Source organism: Pollachius pollachius (assembly GCF_949987615.1).
Source record: "Pollachius pollachius genome assembly, chromosome: 2".
In the NCBI taxonomy this organism is placed as follows: domain Eukaryota; kingdom Metazoa; phylum Chordata; class Actinopteri; order Gadiformes; family Gadidae; genus Pollachius; species Pollachius pollachius.
In genome coordinates this window covers 40,778,277-40,800,776 of record NC_136935.1, presented here as the reverse complement: position 1 = coordinate 40,800,776, position 22,500 = coordinate 40,778,277, and the positions used below count along the sequence as shown (strand labels likewise).

The 22,500-nt window shown below is 43.0% G+C and overlaps 1 protein-coding gene across 1 annotated transcript in view; it reads right to left on the bottom strand.

Moving 5' to 3' along the window:
* Positions 1–12,876, bottom strand: part of dclk2a (doublecortin-like kinase 2a) — a 33,676-nt gene extending 20,800 nt beyond the window's left edge. Inside the window, exons 1-2 of the mRNA XM_079728924.1 lie at positions 12,023–12,876; positions 8,520–8,869 (exon numbers count right to left, since the gene is read on the bottom strand). Of these exons, the coding sequence (XP_079585050.1) occupies positions 8,520–8,869; positions 12,023–12,425 (753 nt within the window). The 5' untranslated portion in view covers positions 12,426–12,876. The remainder of the gene's footprint in view (positions 1–8,519; positions 8,870–12,022) is intronic.
* Positions 12,877–22,500: the final 9,624 nt, after the last annotated feature.

Genomic DNA, 22,500 nt, shown 5'->3' with positions numbered 1-22,500 from the left:
GGTTTTATTGTCCTCTGTGTAAACAATCCATACACCCCAAAGGTTTCCTGAGAACGGATCCATTGCAGAGGGTAAGGGAGGAAGGAGTGTTATGTTGCCACATGTAGCTTCTTGCTAATAACGATACCACACAATGGGCGGGTGTGCAGACACACTGCCAGTTGACCTAAATGACGGACTCTTAATCCAGAAGTGACCCTGAAAAACTATCTGTGGGCAACAATCAATTAGGCGGGGGTGGGGCCTCGCATGGAACAGTGGCTCACTACAAAGCAAGTGCATCGTCACGTTACCAATGAACTCCTGACTCTTGTCCCCTTGTGAGCGTGTTTGAGTGTGTGTGTAAGTACGTGCAGGTGTGTGTGTGTATTATTGATTGCTATCAAAACGTATTATACCCTCATTGTCTTGTGTTCATCCAACATATCATTTAAACTTTTCTGCCTTTTGGTATTATTCATATTCATAGTGTCTTTTATTAGCGGTAGTGCAGACGTTCTAGGCTGGCCCCAGTGGGATCTGAACTCCCCATCATTATGGATGGAGAACATTTATTTATATGTTGTATATACCATCTATGTGAAGAATGAAAGCATCAGCCAGGAGTTATCCTCCATACTAGGGTGGCCACCGGGCTGAGTGAAACCAGGCTACTCGTCTAAAATAAACCCCTCACGCCACTATTGGCACGGGTACGCACACAGCACACTCCAGCTAACCTAGTTAGGACCCGGGCTTACAGGGGATCCAGGCCAGGGGGGCATCTTCATCCTCATCATCATTAGAGGCATATCATGCCCTGTCACCTTCCATCAGCTTCAAACACACACACACACACACACACACACACACACACACACACACATACACCGCACAAGTATGATCTAGAATCAGTTCGTCCTAAGATTCCTATGATGCTGTGCTTTGGGAAGAGAATCTATTGTGTGCCTCCTGAGGGCCACTTTGAACACACACACACACACACACACACACACACACACACACACACACACACACACACACACACACACACATTATTCGACTCGGTTTGTCCTTAGACTCCTATGATGCTCTTCTGTGAAGAGAATCTATTGTGTGGCTCCGGAGGGCCACTTCAGACATGCACGCCACACAAAGGGATGGCTGGCATTGTAATGTAGGCCTCAGTCTACACGTCTTCCCATTGTGTTCATTCTGCCCTGCCATTCTGTGGGGGGGGGGCACTCTACTTTGCTGAAGATACATGTCCCCTCCGACTATTATCTATATTTTGTCGAACATTAACTTTACCCTCATACATGTTGCATGAGGTTGAAGAGATTTCATTTTAAGCGTAATGCTGAGCTTCAATGGGAAGAATCATCCGCAAACGTTGATTTAATGCGCAAGAAGGATCATGTTTATTGAAACTAATAAACTGTTATCGATAGCTTTAAAAGACCCTGTTGTGTGTTGAGGTGTGGTGTCTGTTTATTACTTTATAAAAGTACATGTTTAGTTGGAGCCGCACACATTTAGAAATGACTGCATTGTGGAAGCCGAAAGCTCTCTTGGATTTGTCCCAAACCTGTTTGCCCACATGGAAATACATTATCTTATTGAATCTCAGGCCTCGCGTTACTGGTTACAGGCTAGGTGAAGGGATGTGAAAAATAAATGTTTCAATCCTGTAAATTGACTGTGAGGCATGTAGAGACATACTATTTGCTACGAAACAAAGACAATGTTTTTCATAGAAATTAAACTAAACCACATTCTCACAAAGGAATTTCAGAAAACCACTGTATAACCACGTTAACATTAGCAAAGCATTAACAGCATAGCAGGAAAGCTCACAAGAAAGCCAAAGAGAGAGCGAGAGAGAGAGAATTATCTTGGAGCCTCTGAGAACTTAACAGACAGTTCAATTAGTCGTGTTTTTCCTGACTTCTCCCCCCTTCTTCCTTTTGGTTCTCAACACACCAGTTAAAGAGGTCCACTGATCACAACCATTTCAAGCTCTCAGCTCACTGCTGATGTAAATTATTTTAGTCTATGCTATTTCTGATAACATGTTTTAAGCTAACCACAGTTATGAATGGTTTCTTCACCACATAATGGATAACACCATATAAGGTTTTAATGATTTTATAGATAAGTTAAAGACTATAAACATGGCCACTTTGCCATTTCCGTTTAAGCCCAGACAGACCAAAGGTTTACCTGGGTAAATTAGAAAATGTAGGCGTGGCCCATTTACCGTTCCGCCCACTCCCAATATAACTGTTGGTATATCTGTGTGCGTGAGATGCCTCATGGGACACCTCCAGAACGCAATCCCGTTTACCTTGCGTCTCTGTTAGAATAAACCACGTTGTTGAACATTTACCACTCTTCGAGTCATACCTAGAACGAGACCAACACACCACAAAGGACCAAATTAGTTTATTCCACTTCACTGCTCACAATGAAACAGGTCAAAGCCCTGCACTTCTTAGGATAATGGGGCTAACTGTTTTTTTACAGGTCAGCAGAGTACATATGTTCCTCATCTTTTCGTCCTATTAATTATTCATAGGAAATGTATGCAATTTTACTTTGGACCTGGATGAATGAGTTTTCATTCCTAAACCTTCCCGACAATAAAGTTGATACAATATGTCTAGCTAGGTCATATTAAGTTGATCATTCATGAACTTTGTTGTTATATATATAATATATATATATATATACATAAAGGCTTACATATCAGATGAAGCATGGTCCAACAATAAGCACTCACTGCACTTTCAAAATACAATATTCTTTAACCTCATGTTAGCTATTAAAATACAATGGGGGTGCATCTCTGCCTTGTCATCCGATGCAAAGTGCATCACATGGCCTTGATGAGGGGTTTGAGGGAGAGGGGAGGCAGGGAGAAAGGGAAAAAGTGGGAGGCCTTTGGCTGGTACACCAAGCCGCCTCCTCTTCTCCTCCAAACAACCTGCCTCTTATTCCTGCTATTACCTCTCTAAGTTCTCCCCCTCTTTTTTCCCTTCCTTCCTTCCTTCCTTCCTTCTTTTCTTTCAACAAGTCTTTTGTTCCTTAAACCTGCCTCTCATTCCAGTCATTCCTGCTCTTCCTTTATTCTTCCCTTCCTTCTGTCCTATATCCTTCCTTGCCATTTTCTCCCCACCTCTCTAGTCCTATAGAGCTCATCTTGACCGGCTTATAAAGCCTCACCTCATGTCGTGAGAGTAGATGTGTTGAGTTGTCAGCTCCTATATGGATTATCAGCAGGCTGGTGGTGATCACACCCCAGTCTTACCTTCTCCAGGGGGCTGAGGTCAGACTGTGGTGGTAATAAGAGCAGTCTGACCTACTCCATGGGAGGTCAGACTTTGGTGGCGACAATGGCCCAGTCTTACCTTCTCTATGAGCCTGAGGTCAGACAGTGGTGATAACACCACGCTCCGACCTTAAGATAGAGAGTAAGCCTTCATTGGACACAGCATCACTGGATATGCTTCTCTGTGCTGTAGTCTAGCCTAAATGTTAAACAATGTACACTATTAATCATTTCTCTGACTCAATCATAACCGTCAATCCCACATCGCATTAGTTATTCTGTTCACTTTTCAGAGCAGCTGATGGATGGACGGATTTCTTTGTAAAAGGAATGCCTGAATAAGAGCTGCAATGGTGTTGTGTTGTACTTCTACTGAGTCAGCTTTCAGTTTGTAATGATGCTCTACCTCTGCTAAGAGACACACAGCTGAATGTCCTGGCCCTGATGAACCAAGATGCTCAATTACCATTCACTTACACAGCCTGACACACATACACACACACACACACACACACATACACACACACACACACACACACACACACACACACACACACACACACACATCTGACAGCTGCACTTTCACCCTCTCTTACAGCTTGTGCGTCTAATTGTCGGGTGGTGGCCAGGACCCAGTTGGAGGCTGGGTGACAGTGTGTGTGTGTGTGTGTGTGTGTGTGTGTGTGTGTGTGTGTGCGCGTAGCATGCTACCCCCACACAGGCTAGCTGGAGCCTGATTTGATTGTGTAGGAGCAGATGGTTGGCTACTGCTAGGAGGCATCCTGTGTGTGTGTGTGTGTGTGTGTGTGTGTGTGTGTGTGTGTGTGTGTGTGTGTGTGTGTGTGTGTGTCAGCATTAACACATGGAAAGTAAAGGTCTATCAGAGCTATAAGTCATTGGCTAAATTATGGATGATGTTCTGGGGAAATGTAAAAACAAAAATAAAATCGCAATTTATATTCTGTATTGCTTTAAGGCAGACAAACTAAGGATGATGTGTACAGCGTTAGTTTGCTTTTCCATTGATCAACTGCGTTGTGAGTGGTATTTCCTAACTTACGATGTTGCTCTATTTTGAATCCAAATTGGATTCACTGTTAAAGGAAAACTGCAAGTAATTCCAATTTAACAAACAATAATTCCCTTCTCACAGTCACTTGAGAGAAGGGAAATCAGGTCTTGTCTGTGTAGCGGCGTGAAGTTACACATTCTTCTTCTTTTTTTAGAAAAAGTAATCTCTCTGTTCTGATAGGTAGCGACATAAATACAATACAGCCCATGAGGGACACAGGGAGGTCAGCCAGAAGAGAAGGGCTCCAGGCAGTGGGGAAAGAGGCTTATCGATGGGCCGATCAGTCAGATTAGCTGGACATGACCAGCCTCCAAACCGCCACCATTCCTGGATTATTATGATGATTATTCAGAGATGAAGACTAACCTGAGCTGGACAACAAGATATACTGCAAAGTCATAGCTCAATGTGTCTATATTACCAATGCAATTTCAAAACAACTAGAAAGCCTTAGGTTACTGCACGACACGCATGAATCAAAAGGTGCATCTATGGAATCAAACTGATGGGTAGAATACAGCTATGAGCCATGAGAAAGTGTGATCATTCATAAAGGAAAATAAGACCAAATGTACTTTATGAGTCCCAGACGGGAATTCCTGCAGATGTCGTCTATGAAATGAAAGACAAATTCAAACCCTTCAAATCGAATCATCTTCATGGCTCATTGACATCCTGTCAGCACCACCCCATTGTGGCCGTCCGTCAAGAGATCTGGCCAGACGGTGGACTTCCTTGCTGCCATGAATCGCTACACTAGAGAGCGTCCGTTTTAAATGGTGTGACGAGAGTCCGCCCCCCTTCAGTCCCGTCCATCATTCCGCTGTCTAGCGTTGGCTCAAGGTGACACTTGTTCCACCAACTGGAGGTGTGTGTGTGTGTGTGTGTGTGTGTGTGTGTGTGTGTGTGTGTGTGTGTGTGTGTGTGTGTGTGTGTGTGTCTCCTGCAGTGGTCTTGTTACACTGGCAGATGGAGGACATTAATACAGATGGGGCGTGTGGGGTGTGTGTGTGTGTGTGTGTGTGTGTGTGTGGGGGGGGGGGGGGGGGGGGGGGTTAAAATACCAAACTTTCCAACAATCTTCATGTAGAAATTCCTCACCTTAGCTAACACGTTTTCTTTAATCCAAAATAACACACTGCTTTATTACCAAGATTCTGCTCTTATTAATTGTTATTACATGGATAGATTTGATGGGAGATTCTTGTTCCTTGAGCGGCCATTTAAAGGGAGACTACTGATATCATCTAATAGGCTTGCAATGGAGATGAGTTGAGCAGTTATACAACAGGAAAATGTTCAACGCTTGTTAATATTGTTTTGTATAGCCCACAGTAGAAGCCTCAAGAGTAAAACAACAGAATGATATCACATTTCTGAAATGCTGCATGACTCAATTATTATGGAGCATTCACCAACTGTAAAAGGAAACAAAAAATGTTCACTCACTATGTTATTCTCAAAGCATTAGAATCAGCTGGAGGTAAAACAGGCCAATTTGTGTGGTTTTGGAATTGCTAATGCCGAACCAATAGAGATTATTACAATATCTTCCTCTTTAAAAACACTTATAAAACCCATTAATACATTTAACATTTCCCTCAACATTTGTGTATGACCCTCAAGGCATTTCCTTAATCCCCTGATATTAACATATGTTATGTCGTGGCAGGCACTTTTGCAATATCTATTGAAGATTAACATAAGAAAACAGAGATTGGGGTTGGATTGGTGCCAGAGTTGACTGAAGTTCCCTGTAAAGTCTCAAGTATCAATGTTTCAACCAGACAGCCTCTAAGCATCGTATTAAGTATACACAGTTAGCCGAAATCAAATCCCTTGTGACTTTATCAAGAAACTAAAAAAGAAAGAAACACATTCCAACAGACCAAACACTATTTCAAAAACGTTTTTAAAAGATAAAGACAGAGTTCCACGGCCCCAAACCCCTCCTTGAACTGACACACTTATATCCATTACTAACAATCCTTATAATATCATTTTTTCTCTCCAATGCATTTCGACATCACGAAAACCAAATCCCAATAGCGTCTGTGTTTACAAGCAATGGGGAGAAGTTGGCAAACGCTTTGATTTGCCCTGTGTCAGACCTGGGGTATGATGCAGCGTCCTACAAGTATAAATACACAGAGCAATCTCTTCTGGGTCTCTGGTTTGGGCTGTGTTTTGGTGAATTAGTTACAGAGTTCAAAGTAACTACATTAGAAATAGATGTAGTTCATGTGAAATGTGTTTTGAAGTAAAGCATTTTATAAAACCGAGATACTAATGTAGTGGATTCAGTTCAGCTATCTTGACCTTCTCTCACGGTGAATGTGCTGCTTTCACTTTCACTGGCTTTGCACTTAGAAATGAAAGTTCAACATAACTGACCTTAACGTAGCAACCACCACTACAAAACAAAACTCCATGCTCATTAAAATAACTGTGTTAACGAAAAGGCCTGAAGACAAAACTCCAGCTTGATATGTCAGCACAATTTATTTCTGATTACTGGTAGTATAATTCAATAAACATTAGTACTGCAGGGTATTAACAGGGACAGCACCCTTATTCACAGGTCTTGTGACCAGAGACGGGGACACAGGGGTAACAACCTGCTGAAATGGAAAATAAATATTATGGTCATGACTCATGACTTGCTTGCCCAATGGAGTCTCCTGTCAACACTAACTCCCTTCACTAAACATTAGAGAACAGGAACAGCACAGGACACAGAAAACACATCACAATGCAATGTCAACTACTCCTTGAACATCTTGAAGCATTTCAAAACAACAAGACCTTGAATATGGGAGCTGGCACATTCCCAGAAGACCCCACCCCAGTAACACCCTTCTGTCCTCAGTTGGAAGGGGCCAGAGCAGGAATCATGTTCTTCCAAATGTCCCCTCATCTAATATACAGAGGCGCGGCTTGGAGTGCACATGGGAGCCTCATATTACTCTTTATGATTCCCAGGAGGTTTGGTGTGTACAGCTGAGCACCAATTGTGGATGACTAATGTGGGTTTGTAAGCATGAGAGGAGTCTATGATGGCCGGTACAGCCAGAGGCCTCAAATATAAAACGTTTTCATTACCACCTTGTTGGAAATAACCGTGCTCCGTAATTATGTGTGGAGGTTTAGACAGCTGACACAGCTGAATCACGTTTATCGCATCCCAGTGGTTCTCGCAGAAAACAAATGGGTCCTGGATGTTAATGGAGGACTCATGAGAAGCTCTGGATACATTATCAGTGCCACTGGGGTGGTCTCTAGGAGACTGAGTACACTGTATGCTGCACAGCAGCCCCCATGGTTCCCCAAGGCTTATGGCATGGCCTGAGGTTATCTTTATAGCACAGGTATCCTTGAAAAGCTGCCAAGGGGAATACAAACAGTAATACTGTTTGGAAATACATCAATATCGGATATAACTAAATAACGTTGCATCACTAAAATGAATGTTTAAGGTGAAGGCGTATCCCTATGGCAGCCAATTTAAACATATTCTTCTTTAAGGCAGACAATATGACCCAATGTTATGTTTAGGGTTTAGAATTAGGCGTTGGGTTTGGTATTATTGTTAAGGGTTTAGAGTTTGGGGTCAGTGATTGGGTTCAGGGATACAATTTGGGTTCAGGGTTAGATTTAAGGTTTTAGGGTCAGGGTATAGGGTAAGAATCTGAATTAGGGTTTCGGTACAGATTTAGGTTTAGGCATAGAATCAGGATTAGGGGTGTATGGTTAGGATAAGGGTTTAGCGTGTGGGGTTAGGGTTTAAATCAGGAACAGGGATTAGGTGTTAGGGATACAATCAGGATTAGGGGTCTAGGGTTAGGGTTAGGGTTTCACGTTCGGTGTTAGGGTTTAAATCAGGATCAGGGTTTAGGTGTTAGGGATACAATCAGGATTAGGGGTCTAGGGTTAGGGTTAGGGTTTCACGTTCAGTGTTAGGGTTAAAATCAGGATCAGGGTTTAGGTGTTAGGGATACAATCAGGATTAGGGTTTTAGGGTTAAGGATTCACGTTCGGTGTTAAAATCATGATCCGTCAGGGTTAACGGATGAGAGCTGTACAAGGTATTAAAACCACAAGCCCCACCCATGAGAAAGCCAAAGTCACAGCCCCTACCTGTTTGCCGTCCAGCGTGTACAGTCTCTTCACCAAGCCCGTGTCCAGCTTGATGGCGTTGGTGATGTCGGTGAGCACCTGCTCGAAGGAATGGGCCGTCTTCTTGTTGAGCAGGATGCGCACGGCCTTGCGCGGCTTAGCGCCGCCGCGGATCACGGTCACCAGCTTGGGCTTGATGAAGTCCTTGGACTCGCGGTGCAGCAGCAGCTGATCGCCGCCGCCGCCGCCGCCGCAGAGCGCCGAGAGCGAGCGAGACGTGGCCGTCTTGCCCACCCACCAGCTGGGGTGGACGTTCTTGGTGTAGTCCAGCCGACGGTAGGGCTCGTTGGAGGCACACACATAGCTCTCGCCTGGAGGAAGAGAGGGTGAGAAGACAAGGGATATGGGTTGTTTAAGAAAAGGGTTAAAACGGATAATCTAGTGGATGATAATGTGGGGGGTTCTTGGTTTGAACCTCAGTCTGCCGTCTCAATGTAGACATCCCTGAGTGAGACGCCCTACTCCCCTACCTGCTCCTTAATGACATTGAATCTTAAAAAGACCCCTTGGATATCATCGATTGCTCACATCCCAGATCACACATAACTGCAACATATACTATACTAAGGCGACATATTCAGCGCAAGTCCAACAGAAGTAGTGTACAAGAGATAGAGCAGGGGCTCATGCAGGAGGAATGCAAAGTATGCGTTCACATTGGCCCAGTGCTAATCGGCTCTCCATCCGATAACAAGGACTTCCTCAGAGGAACAAGGAGACACAGTGAGGCCAAGGCAAGAGTAACCCTGCCTTATCCTGCAGCCAGGCTCCCAGACCCAGCGACTGGCCTTTATCCAAAGAGCACTTCTCTTTGGTCAGCATTTCTTTGTAGACTTTTGCCTCTCCGGAGCAAAGTCATGTGACGTGTTCTGATCCTTTACCGATGCCACACCTCTGTTGATGTGTGTGTGATAAGATTGGTTGTTGACAGCAGAGCACAGGGTGTGCACTGAGCAATGACTTTCAATTGTACTTTCTCTTGAGTTTAACATGAGCATGCGATTTGCTAGGATCCCAATTTGACATATTAGTGATATGAAACACATACATAGGCTGGTGTTTGAGGCCCATACCAGTTGTAAGGGACAGTTCATTTATCTTAAATATTAAAGAAGGTAAACAGTTGCATCATGCTAGCTTCCTGAATTTCCCTTTCAGTATGAGATAAAGTGTTATCTTCGTTTATTGTATTATATACAATCTGCAAAGGATAACAAATTCAACCTCGTTTAGTTGTATAGCTAAGACTTTACATGTGAACAGACGGGAAATCACACTTTATTCTTGGGTTATCTGATATGTGTCAGAGCAGAAGTAAAGGACAGAGCGAGAGCGAGGGGGAGAGAGAGGCCCCAAAGTATCCCATGACACACGGCTTAAAGAAGCCAGCAATTAACCAGAGGCTAATTACCAGGCAGGGACGCAGCTGGGAGGCCCTTATGCTTCAAACTGTGACAAAATGTTACCAGGTCGTCATCAATTCAGGGACAATGACAGCATTAGTGAGACGGTGGTCTGATAGAGAGGGAGGGTGGAGTTGACAGCTCTGTCCCCATGGAGAGGACACAGGAAGGTCTCAGGTGTGAGGGGAGGGGGTTTCTCAGCTGGGAGCACCTGAGGTCAGCTTTTCAAAAGGCAGTTTAACAGACCAGCCAGCTGCCCATTGTTGTGGCGGTTACACGGTGCTACAAGCACAGCCGTTTAACGTTCAGGGGGACACCACGCCTCAGAATGGACCCCATATGACGGACGCTTGATTGGGCTTGCACGGAGGAAATGCCCCAGCAGGGTTTAACAAACGGAGGCTGTACCGCCGGCTACTGAAGTGTGCAGTAATGGATCTTCTCCCCTCCCTCTCTCTTCCCCTGTATTAGATGGCAGGGGAAACTACACAGCCACGCTTGTTCAAGAATCCAGGCAGTCCGGTCTACTTGTCTTTGTTATTGCGTGGAACCACCGGTTTGTTGATCTAGATAGGCCATGCACCATGCTAAATCTAGACCCTCTTCTTAAATTAGGCAGCTCCGTCTTTGTGTGGGTTGGTGTTGAGCAATAGCAAAACTGCCTTATAAATCGCACCAACTGCCGTAAAACTGACTTCTGTTGACTGTTTTGATGTTTTGCAAGGGCCAGCACTCAGCAGTGACCTAAATCGCCCACCAGACTCCCAGCGGTGCAGTGGGTTAGCCTCTTAGGATGCAAGATGAAAATATTCAAACAAGTGATGAAGAAAAAACGAAATTACTGCAGGAGGAGGTCAGCGTAGGGAAAGATTGTGTGTGAGCCAAACCAACACACCCACACCACAGATATTAAAAACACCAATCACAGCACACATTGGGGACCAAAACATAGAGATGGACTGATTGTTGCCGGGCTGTGAATGTCACCGCAGGGGGTACATTAGATGAGAGGAGGCGTGCAGGAGGAAGAGGACTGTAGAGTACTTTGCTTGAGTCAGCAGAGAAGCTGATACATGACTCATCTCCATTTAATCTCTGCGTTCGCCTTGCTGAGGCTCTGGTCTGAACAGCAATATAAAAACTGTTGGCATTTTTGCTTTTAGTTGAAAACTGTTGTCTTCCATTTGATTGGTAATAGGATAAAATCGTTCTTTGCCATGACTCAACCCACAAAAATAACCGAATGAGAGAGGATTTTTTTTTTTGTTCCATGGGTGTCTTCGGGGACTGCCCGGAGCTGTTGGGTGACATTGACGTTCTGAATGCCTGGATGGTTGGATAGCTCAGTCAGATGTTTACCCTGCACAATCACAATCACTCTCACCAAGCTGGACTGAGACAGATAGCATGAGCACAGGCTTAATCCTAAATAAAGTTTAGGTGTATACTTAAACTTTACCATTTGTCATATCAAAACATAACTCTTGAATATGATTTCTGTCTTGATAGGGGCTTCTCAGAGGTGGGTCTAAGAAGCTGTAACTAGATGCCCAAGGGATGCTCGTCATAACTTTCAACCTGATGGTTGAAGTCACACAGCACATGGTTTTATGGGCTCGCTTTAGTTCGTCCCAATTAACCCCAGGTCAAACTTTATAGCTTTCAAACACTTTCCAATAAAAAGTCATAACCATTCCCTTGCAGTCTATACTGCCCGCATCTAGCAAAATGGTGCAGACTGTAATCTATAACGTTCAAAATATCGGAGTGAATTTACTTTGTTGATTTTATTTGACTTAAATTTGAGTTATAGTCAAGGGATCAAGGGAACGTTTTTCTTGGGCCTACAACTGGCCAATGGGGGTCATGAAAGCCATTTCCGGTCAAAACATTACATAACAGCTGTATGTTCTAGCTCCTTGAATTCTCATTGTTTCAATGCACTTCCTTCCAAGAAGGAAGGCTAGTTCAACCCATGAAGGCTAAAGACCTGTATAGGATTGGCTTGACGTACATTGGAAACACAACACTGCGTTGTTGCAGTACATCAGTGAACCTTACCCTCTTCTAATTGATCTAGACTCGAGATCTTCTTGCTTCCATCTGCGGTGTACAGTGCGCGCACTCCGTGGGTGAGGTTCACGTTGTCCGACAGGGACCGAGTGAGTTCCATAAGCAGGGCATCCATTGACCTAAAACGGTCGTTGGACACGGCGTACACCAGACCCTTAAAGTACTTGTCCCCATTGCGGTAAAAACGCACTTTTTTGGCTTTCTTCTCCGACGTCAGGGATTGGAGGGTGCGCGCTCTGTAGAAGCTACAGTGTGCGCTGTGCGCCGGACTTGGCACCAGACCGTTACCCCTCAGACTGGAGTGGGACCCGGAGGCGCTGGCCTTAGATGACCGGTGTTTCTTCTCCCTGTCTTCAAAATGTTCAAATTCCATAATTCTGCTTTGGGACATGCTTCGGTTAACCAACAACACACAGAATCCGGATGAAAAAAGTGACTAACGCAACAATGTTGTCGTATACCGGTGTATGCTGCTTCTTCTCCTGGAGTTCAGCGGCAATTTCACCAGTGACAAGAGCAGCAACAACTTGTTACCTTACCATCCCCTTGTGAAAACGTACTTATTTATCGAAAACGAGGCAAGGCAGTTCAAACGACATTTCAATCCAAAGAAGAAGAATAAAACAAACTCCCTCTTGGTTGTCGAAATGAGATATCAATAAACGCTATGGTTGATTGAAAGCGCTCAGAATGATGGCCTGCCTTCTTTGACAGACATTGTAGGTCTATTTTTGTAGGTTAATGCCACATAAAAAGATTTTAAAACTCATTAGGTCCCATAACAGCTGCTAGGTTCCCCTTTTCTTCTCGCAGCCCTTGTTGGGTCGGCTGCGTTGAAGCATGTTGAACCACCGCAGGAGAAGCTGTCAGATCAATGAGAGAAGGAAGCCCGCTTCGGTCGCCGCAGGGTCCTAATGCGACCCACTGTTCCTCCAACGCGGTAAAGACGTGAATGGTGACGCGTAGTGCCCTCGTCCTATGAGATTACTCTGAAATAACTGAATCGTCCCCTGCCATGGTACAGAATAAAATCTTGACACATATTGTTTAATAGATGGTATTCGTCTCTAAAGTCTGTTGATGCCTAATATTGACTCATTTTTTGATCGGCCGTGGGGTGATCGATTGATTGATTCATTGGGTTTATATGCCTAGACGAATTGCCCGAAAGGTAGGACCGTGGTATTTTTTTACCTTTTGACTGTTTATTCGAAGCTAAACTTTATAAATAATTATAGCTGTAGAAAATCGTTGTTTGTGTGTGCTTGTGTGTGTGTGTGTGTGTGTGTGTGTGTGTGTGTGTGTGTGTGTGTGTGTGTGTGTGTGTGTGTGTGTGTGTGTGTGTGTGTGTGTGTGTGTGTGTGTGTGTGTGTGTGTGTTTATCGACCAGCTGGTGCGGCCCCTCCCGTCCAGTGCTTGGGTAAATGAAGTAGAGACCAAGGATTAATCACTTCGAACGGTGAGCATATTCCCATATGCAATAGACATTGTTAAATTGTAGGCTATTTAAGGTAGGGTATACGAACTAAATGAAGAGATACAATTCGTAAAGGTGGGCTAAAAGTGTGGAGGACAGGAACAGCACCTATCTGAAATGGGCTGGGGTCGGCAGTCAGAGATCATTTTGCGCCCTCTAGTGTTCATGATCGGGCAATGCCAATACATGGAAAGATACAGATAAAAACGTCTAACTAACTCAACTAACTATGCCTATAATGGAATTAATCCAACAGTAAAACTCCTAACTCATTTGGGACCTACTTGAAGCTTAATCTTAATTTACTGAAATTAAATTAATGAAAAGACATATTTTGTCTAATTTATTTGTGTTATGCCTACATATTGACATTAACGAGCTCTTTGGTTTATCGCTTGTAAATATCACCCACATGCCTACTCTGTAAATAACAATATACCCACTCTTTAAATAATGGCATTTTTTTAATGTCAGTGTTAATTTCCCGCCTGACCAATGACCTTGTTTACCTGAGAAACATATTGGTCAAAGGTGTCCTGCTGTGACCGGTTTGTTACACTGCCACATCCTAAAGGAACTCGACTCCTTTCCATGAGATGAACTACAGCAGGTCGTTTGACTTGCCTTATTAGATGAGCAACTGTTTGCTATATTTTAACTTCAGTATTTTCCAAATATGTGCTCATCTCACATTAATTTCAAGGACGGCCTTTACCAGGGCTTCAGTCGCTGCCAGATCAACCGCTGTAAAGGAACTGTTGGTTGTACAAGCAAAGCCGTTACCCGTTCAGGGGGACACCACGCCTCTGCATGGACCCCATGAAGGACGCTTGATTGGGCTTGCATGGAGGAAATGCCCCAGCAGGCTTTAACAAACAGAGGCTGCACCGCTGGCTGCTGAAGTGTGCAGTAATGGACCTCCTCCCCTCCCTCTCTCTCCCTCTGTATTAGATGGCAGCGGCAGGGGAAACTATGCAGCCATGCTTGCCCAAGAATCCAGTCTCCTTGTCTTTGTTATTATGTGAATCCGCCAGTCCACCACCATAACATAGTTTAGCCAGAAAGGCCATGCACCATGTTAAACTATAGCTCCTCTTCTTATATTAGGCAGCCCCATCTTTCTCTCAGTGAGATACTCAATAGCAACTGTCTTATAATATCGCACCAACTTCCGCAAAACAGACTTCTGTTGACTGCATAAATGTGTTGCAAGGGCCAGCAGCACTGATCTAAATCTCCCACCAGACTGCCCAGGGGTGTAGGGGGATAGCGGAGGAGGATTAGAAGAAAAAAAACGGACAACAAGTGATGGAAAAAAAAGGAATATACTGCAGGGGGCCAGAGTAGGCTGAGATTGTGTGGGAGCCATAATCCAAATCCAAAAATCACGCAGACGCGTAAAGGCCAGGGGTGAATACTAAGCCTAATTTTCGATGTGCATTGCAACCCTCGTGCCCCTTACACCGCACGACCCCGAGAGTTCGCAGCATGGGACCACCTCCTCCATGGGACCGTGTGTCTACAATATACAACCCTCGTGCCCATACACCGCATAACCCCGAGAGAGGCCTTCATTAACCTTTAAGATCCTGCTTTTGTGGGATGAGACAATTAACATGTTATTTGCAGGGGTGTTTCTAGGTTTCTGAAACGCCCGAGGTTAGCCCAGAGGGAAAAGAAAAATGTGCGCGTAGTGTGTGGCAATTTTTTTTGTATGCTTTATTGTGCATGCACATTTTTTCATAATGCTTTACCTAAATAAACAAAATACACGTTTATTATAGCTTTAAATAGCTACCTGACTGCTTTACTGCTTATCCCCAAACATCTAAAGTTCCATTCACGTTATTTCAGAGTAAAATGAATACAAGTGAGACAAACCTTACATATATATATACACATATATATGTAAGGTTTGTCTCACTTGTATTCATTTTACTCTGAAATAACGTGAATATATATATATATATATCTGACTGGGGATAGGATATGTTAATTCACTTGAGGTGGTAAACAGTCTGGTTATGTTTTTAAACTGTTTATTCTCTAGCCAGAAGGACTATCTAGAAGGACTTGGCTATTTTTTTTAAATGCTCCTGGGATCCCCATTTTTCCTTCTAAATAACTAACTACCAATAGTGACTAGAATCATTTCATCACTTCTAGACTGAATTGAATTAATGCATTCCATATTTACCAGTAAATATACCAAGAAGTAATTTAAAAAAAGAAGTGGCGCAAAAGTTATATTCTGCGCAACGCAGCCTATGTCAACTCCAGACTACAGACATATTTATACGTTAGGATTGATGTACATTGGAAAGAAAACATTGAGTGGTTGCAGTACTTCAGTGAACCTTACCCTGTATTAATTGATCTAGACTCCTGATCTTCTTGCTTCCATCCGCGGTGTACAGTGCGCGCACTTTAATGTGAGGGAGGTTCACGTTGTCCGACAGGGACCGAGTGAGTTCCGTAAGCAGGGCATCCATTGAACAAAAACGGTCGTTGGACACGGCGTACACTAGACCCTTGAAATACTTTTCCCCATTGCGGTAAAAACGCACTTTTTTGGCTTTCTTCTCCAACCTGAGGGATTGGAGGGTGCGCGCTCGGTAGAAGCTACAGTGCGCGCTGTGCGCCGGACTTGGCACCAGACGAGTAACCCTCGGACTGGAGCGGGACCCGGAGACGCTGGCCTTAGATGACCGGTGTTTCTTCTCCCTTTCTTCAAAATGTTCAAATTCCATAATTCTGCTTTGGGACCTGTTTCTGTATTCAAAACAAGACACAAAATCTGGATGAAAAAGTGATTACCGCAACAATGTTGTAGGCCTAGTTTCCCAGTGACAAAAGCACCAGCAACTTGTTACCTTACCACTTCTCGTTTGAAGAAAAAGAGGCGTCAGCCGACGTTTATATCCACAGAAGAAGAAATAAAACCTCCCTTTTGGTTGTTGTAATGAGATGTCAATAAACGCAGTGGGTGATTGAAAGCGTGGCCAATTAACGGGTAGGAGTTGACCAAGGAGCGAGGTCTGAAGAAGTTGGAGGGTCAGAGAATGACTTCCATAATAAAGGGTTAGGGTTAGGGCTAAAAGTAGAATATTTAAAAATGTTACAAATATTTTAAAATGTAAATGAGAGCGCTCGAATTTCAACATTTTAAAAATGGAATTGAGTCTCTGCCTGGTGAAAAAGTGCAAAAGGAGTAGGGTCTCAAAATCGGTATAGATTCATTTTCTTTCTTTCTTAAGAAAGAAAGAAATAAAGAATACAGCCTCAGAATAACAATAGTTGAGCACTGCTTGCAGGACTCACCTAACTATAGACCTATTTAACGGGAAAAGGGAATTCCACATTCACTTGGAATCGAGATTTTTAGACCATCTATAAAACATTAATGCATTCAACTGAATTGAGTTCTGTCGACATATATTGACATATGCCATCCCTTAACGAATAATTTTATCACAACGGGCCTACTCTGTAAATAATAATAAATATCGACCCTCTAAATAATGGCTATTTTTCAAATGTCAGTGTTATTTGCCCACCTGACCAACAGCCATGAACTTGTTTACCTTGGAAACATCATGTTCAAAGGTGTCTTTTAGGAATATGTCCCGGCTTATCTCACATCCACCTAAAGGGCTTCTGTCCTACTGGATTGTCCTATGGAGTGACCAGGATTCACATCACGATAGGGATTGTCTTTAACGATTAAAATTGTATAGGTATTTACCTTAGTGTATATATTTTTAGGCTTTCTTATAACTCTTTTTATTTTCAAAATGGGCAGATGAATTCTGTATGAATTGTTATTTTAGGACCCTTTCCCTTATTCTACCACAAGATGGAGATCTTGCTTCCTAATACACTCTTGTGTCCCATCTGGTCGATCAGAATGGACAATCTGGGAATCATCCAAGCCAGGAAAAATTTGGTTAAACGTATATGTTTGAACCACACAAATTAACACACACACACACACACACACACATACACACACACACACACACACACACACACACACACACACACACACGCACACACACACACACACACACACACACACACACACACAAACACGCAAAAACATATGGTGGAATGGTCGATTTGTGTACTTTCATTGCTTTTCATTTTGCCATTTTCTGTTGACTCACCGAGGATCTATTCAACTTTTAAAAGTATCCCTTGACACGTGGCTTACAGAAGCTAGTCATTAACCAGAGGCTAATTACCAGGCAGGGACGCAGCTGGGAGGACCTTATGCTTTCAAACTGTGACCAAATCTTACCAGGTCGACATCAGTTCAGGGACAATGACAGGATTAGTGAGATGGTGGTCTGATAGAGATCAAAAGGCAGTTTAAAAGACGACCGGCTACAAGCAAAGCCCCCCCATTCAGGGGGACACCACGCCTCCGCATGGGCCCCATGTGAAGGACGCTTTCTGGGGCTTGCACGGAGGAAATGCCCCAGCAGGCTTCAACAAACGGAGGCTGCACCGCCGGGTGCTGAAGTGTGCAGTAATGGACCTCCTCCCCTCCCTCTCTCTCCCTCTGTATTAGATGGCAGAAGAAACTACACAGCCACACTTAGCCAAGAATCCCGACAATCCGGTCTGCTTGTCTTTGTTAATGTGTGAAACCACCAGTAGCAACATAGTTTACCGAGAAAGGCCATGCTAGGAGAGGCTGGATGATGTTGAACGCACTGGAGAAGTCAAAGAACAACACAGACCCTCTCTGTGTTCCCCGGCCTCTCCAGGTGTGAGTAGGACCCGGTAGATGAGTTGGGCCTGGTACACGAACTGTGGGTCCATGGAGCCGAACACCGGGGACCTAAGGTGCTGTAGAACCAGTCTCTTGTCGATCTTCATGACGTGCAAGGTCAGTACCACCTGGGACATCCTATCTTAGGCACCGGAACAATGCAGGAGGTCTCTCACAGATGGGGCACCTTCTTCAGACTCAGAGAGAGGTTGAAAAGGTGTTGGGAGACTACTGCAAGCTGTCTGGCCCACGCTTTACGCACCCTGGGGATGAAGTTGTCTGTACCCATTGCATTGTTCGTCCGGAGCTTTGATAGCTCCCGTCTCACCTGGCTGGATGTGATGAATGGACCGGTTGCAGGGGGGGAGGTGGTGGGGCCTCCTGTATTGTCCTTAGTAGCAAAGGGGGGGGGGGGGGGGGGGGGGGAAATAATAGTGTAATAAGTGAAAATAATAGTGTAGAACGTAAAAGAAAGCTAAGTACTGCAGGAGCTACTGTTACAGGCTGCACAATGTGGTTCCTCTAGGTTAAATATCGACACTGTTAGGCTCCGCTATGTCCGAAATGGTTAGCTTTTGGGATAGCCACCTTGGGCTAGAGTGAAGTGAATTCTCACACTCTGGCCTCAACGGAAGTCAATGAGACCAACTGAAAATATACGAAGCGGGTTTAAAATTAAACTGTTAATTCTGAAAAAAGTATAAATGATATCGAAAATAAGTTTAGATTTATTTGAAGTTCAAAGTATTTTGATTTGTTAAAGGTTTGAACGAAGTTTCAACATAAAAATAATATTTGAAAAGTAGAATTTTAAATTTTAAAATGTTGAAAAAAGATGAATGGTAGTGCACGACTCCAAGCTAATATGAACATTTTACAAGTGAAATGGAGACTCTAGGTAAATAATGTAGTTCTGTCGACATATTGACAGATGCCAGACCTTAATGAGTTATTTGGTTTATCACCACGTACCTACTTTGTAAATAATAATAAATGTCCACACTAAATAATAGCTGATTTTTAAATGTCAGTGTTGATTTCCCAACTGACCTACAGCCATGAACTTGGTTACCTTAGAAACATCATTTTCAAAGGCGTCTTAACGGAATTAGCCTCCTTTCCATGAGAGGAACAACAGCAGGTAATTTGACTTTCCTTTAGATGAGCAGCTGTGGGCTATATCCTAACGTCTGTATTTTCCAGATATGTCCACGCTTATCTCACATCCAACTAAAGGGCTTCTGTCACTACCTGCACAACTTCGTTTTTTTCAAAACTAGGCTGATGTATTCTGTATGAGTTATTATTTTAGGACCCTGTCCCTAGTTTGACCACAAGATGGAGATCTTGTTTCTTCATACACTCCAAAGAATAATCCAAAACCAGGAAAAATTGGTTAAACTTATATGTTTGAAAACTACAGCCACACAAATACACGTATACATAAACCAACACACACACACACACACACACACACACACACACACACACACAGACACACACACACACACACACACACACACACACACACACACACACATACACACACACACACACAAACACACACACACACACACACACACACACACACACACACACACACCTCCACCGACAACACATGTAGAACAGCCAGGTTCAAGCATGCAAATCTTACTCACAAAAACACACTAACACACACCCTGACAATCTCTCTCTCTCTCACACACACACACACACACACACACACACACACACACACACACACACACACACACACACACACACAGACACATATTCAGGAAGAAACAAACTCACACACATCCAAATACAATACATTTACACACTAACACACAGAAACACACACATATACACACACCCTGACACACTCTCATCACACAGACAGACACACACAGACAAACAATTACAGACATACAAACACACACACACACACACACACACACACACACACACACATACACACACACACACAAACTCAATTTAATGTTCAACGTTTATATCCCAATGGAATATTGGTCGTTTTTGAAAACTTTTTAGAAAATAACAACTTTCTTTGCCATTTTCTGCCGATCCACCGAGGATCCATTTAACTTTCATCTATTCAAGAAATCGCTCAGCTTTTTTATTCGTCTCCTCGCAGGGGTTTGTTCTTGTTAGCACTAGGCTTTGAGGAAGGCACTCCTCTCCCATTCAACAGATTAGGATTAGGATTAGAGTAAATGACAATTTTAATCCAAATGTCTGTAAGAAGTTCCTCTTCAATACCGTAAATGTGATAATAGCCAATATATATAAAAAAAACATTGACAAGGAATATATTGTGTTCTGGCTCGGTCGTGAATTACTGTTCTCGCCTTATTTTGTGGACTATAGTTGGAAAATATACATGCGTCGTCAAGATAACACAATCCAGAGTCCCGGCTCTGGTAAAAGTAAAATATGATGACATGAGCCATCCTCTGTCAAGAGGAGGGGGTAACGCTGTGATCTGACCAACCGAGACCAACACATGTTTGATTTACCTCAGACCGGGATCTGCTGCTGTGGGTGTATATCTTGGATTTATGTTATATCATTTATATGGTATATAATATATCATATCAAGTTGCTCCAGGACTATCCCTGATGGAATCATCCTCTTTCTGACAGCATGGTGGGGGAAGGGGGGACCTGAGTACCAATCTATCAACGGTTATTGATCACCATGTGCCGGTATCAATCGGCTGCCCTCCAATGACGGATGGTTTTTAATGTATCCTCGTAATAATGATGTGAGGGTGATGGGCTGTGCAGGTGCTGGATGCAAGCACTATTCATCTCCTTCTTAATGTTGTTTACAATACCTACCTACTACCGTGTGTCACATGGTAGTAGGTCAGCATCCCAATGTTAGGATGATTAGGAAATAACATTGGTTTAAAAGCTTCAGTTGCTTTAGAATATGAGTGAATAGAGTATAGGACATTGTAGCTGATGCTTTAATCCATTGGGATGACACAGGCTTTTGTTTTCTTTGTTTCATACCATAGAATAGAAACAAATATAATATTGCTATACAACCCATATGCAATATATATATATATATATATATATATATATATATATATATATATATATATATATATATATATATATATATATATATATATTGTCTTCTTTGTTTCATAGACTAGACTAGAATAGAAAATAATATACTTTTGAGATGCAAATCTACTCAAACAAGACGTATGGGTTTTGGTCTTACTCTTTTTAGTTTTTATTTAGTATAATCCCTAAATCAAAGATATCCGATAAACCCAAATGCAAAATATCATTTCCTGTGTCATAGAAGGATCTTGCCATTCATCCCCTCGCACCACTCCTACACAGCCATGTTGGGTGTGTTGGCCAAATGCACAATGCCCACCACCGCCAACAGACTGAGGATCATATTCATGGCTATGTGTCAGAAATTAGCATTGTGAGCAGTTGGGCCCATTGACGGTTTGGTTCACGGTGAATATAAACCGACGGAGCTCTAACGGTGATTAAGTCAAAGCCCTTTCATCGTGTCACAAACTCCTACAGACCCGAACCATGTCATGGTCTTCAATGACGTCCGATGTCTGCCTAACTTTGTACAGGAAGAAGGCATTTTATATATTATAGATAATTGTAGCCTTTTCCTTGAATAGGCCTATGCTTTTTTTTTTTCTATAAATATGCTTTTTTCCCTGTAAATGTGTTTTTTTTGTGTGAAATCTTTACTATTCCCACAACATTGTTTTCTTCGTACTTAACTAATCAGGAGCGGGACGTGCTTCCTGTTATTAGTTCATATGTCGTGACTTTCAAACTGCGCAAGGCCATTCTGACAATAATAACAACGCCCTCTTTTTGTTCTTATCTCTTCTTATCCGTGTTATCCGTGCTGTCTAGAGAGATAGACAGCAGGGGGTTGCCTATTATATAAACCTGAACCTAAAAGGAAATTCATTTCAAGCAATGCACAATTGTTTTTTTGTTTTCTATTTTGACTTTTGGACACATTTAAGATCAGACAGTTTGGCTGGAAAAAAAGGCTGGATTTCCTTTGGGTTCAGAAAAAGCTCAGGATTTGTCTTTCAGCTTTTTATGTAGGCCTATATACTGAGACCCCTGTCTCTCTTATCTGAGTTAATATTAAGGAAGATGATAATGTGCACCATTGTGCAACATATTTGTAAGGAGTTTTTC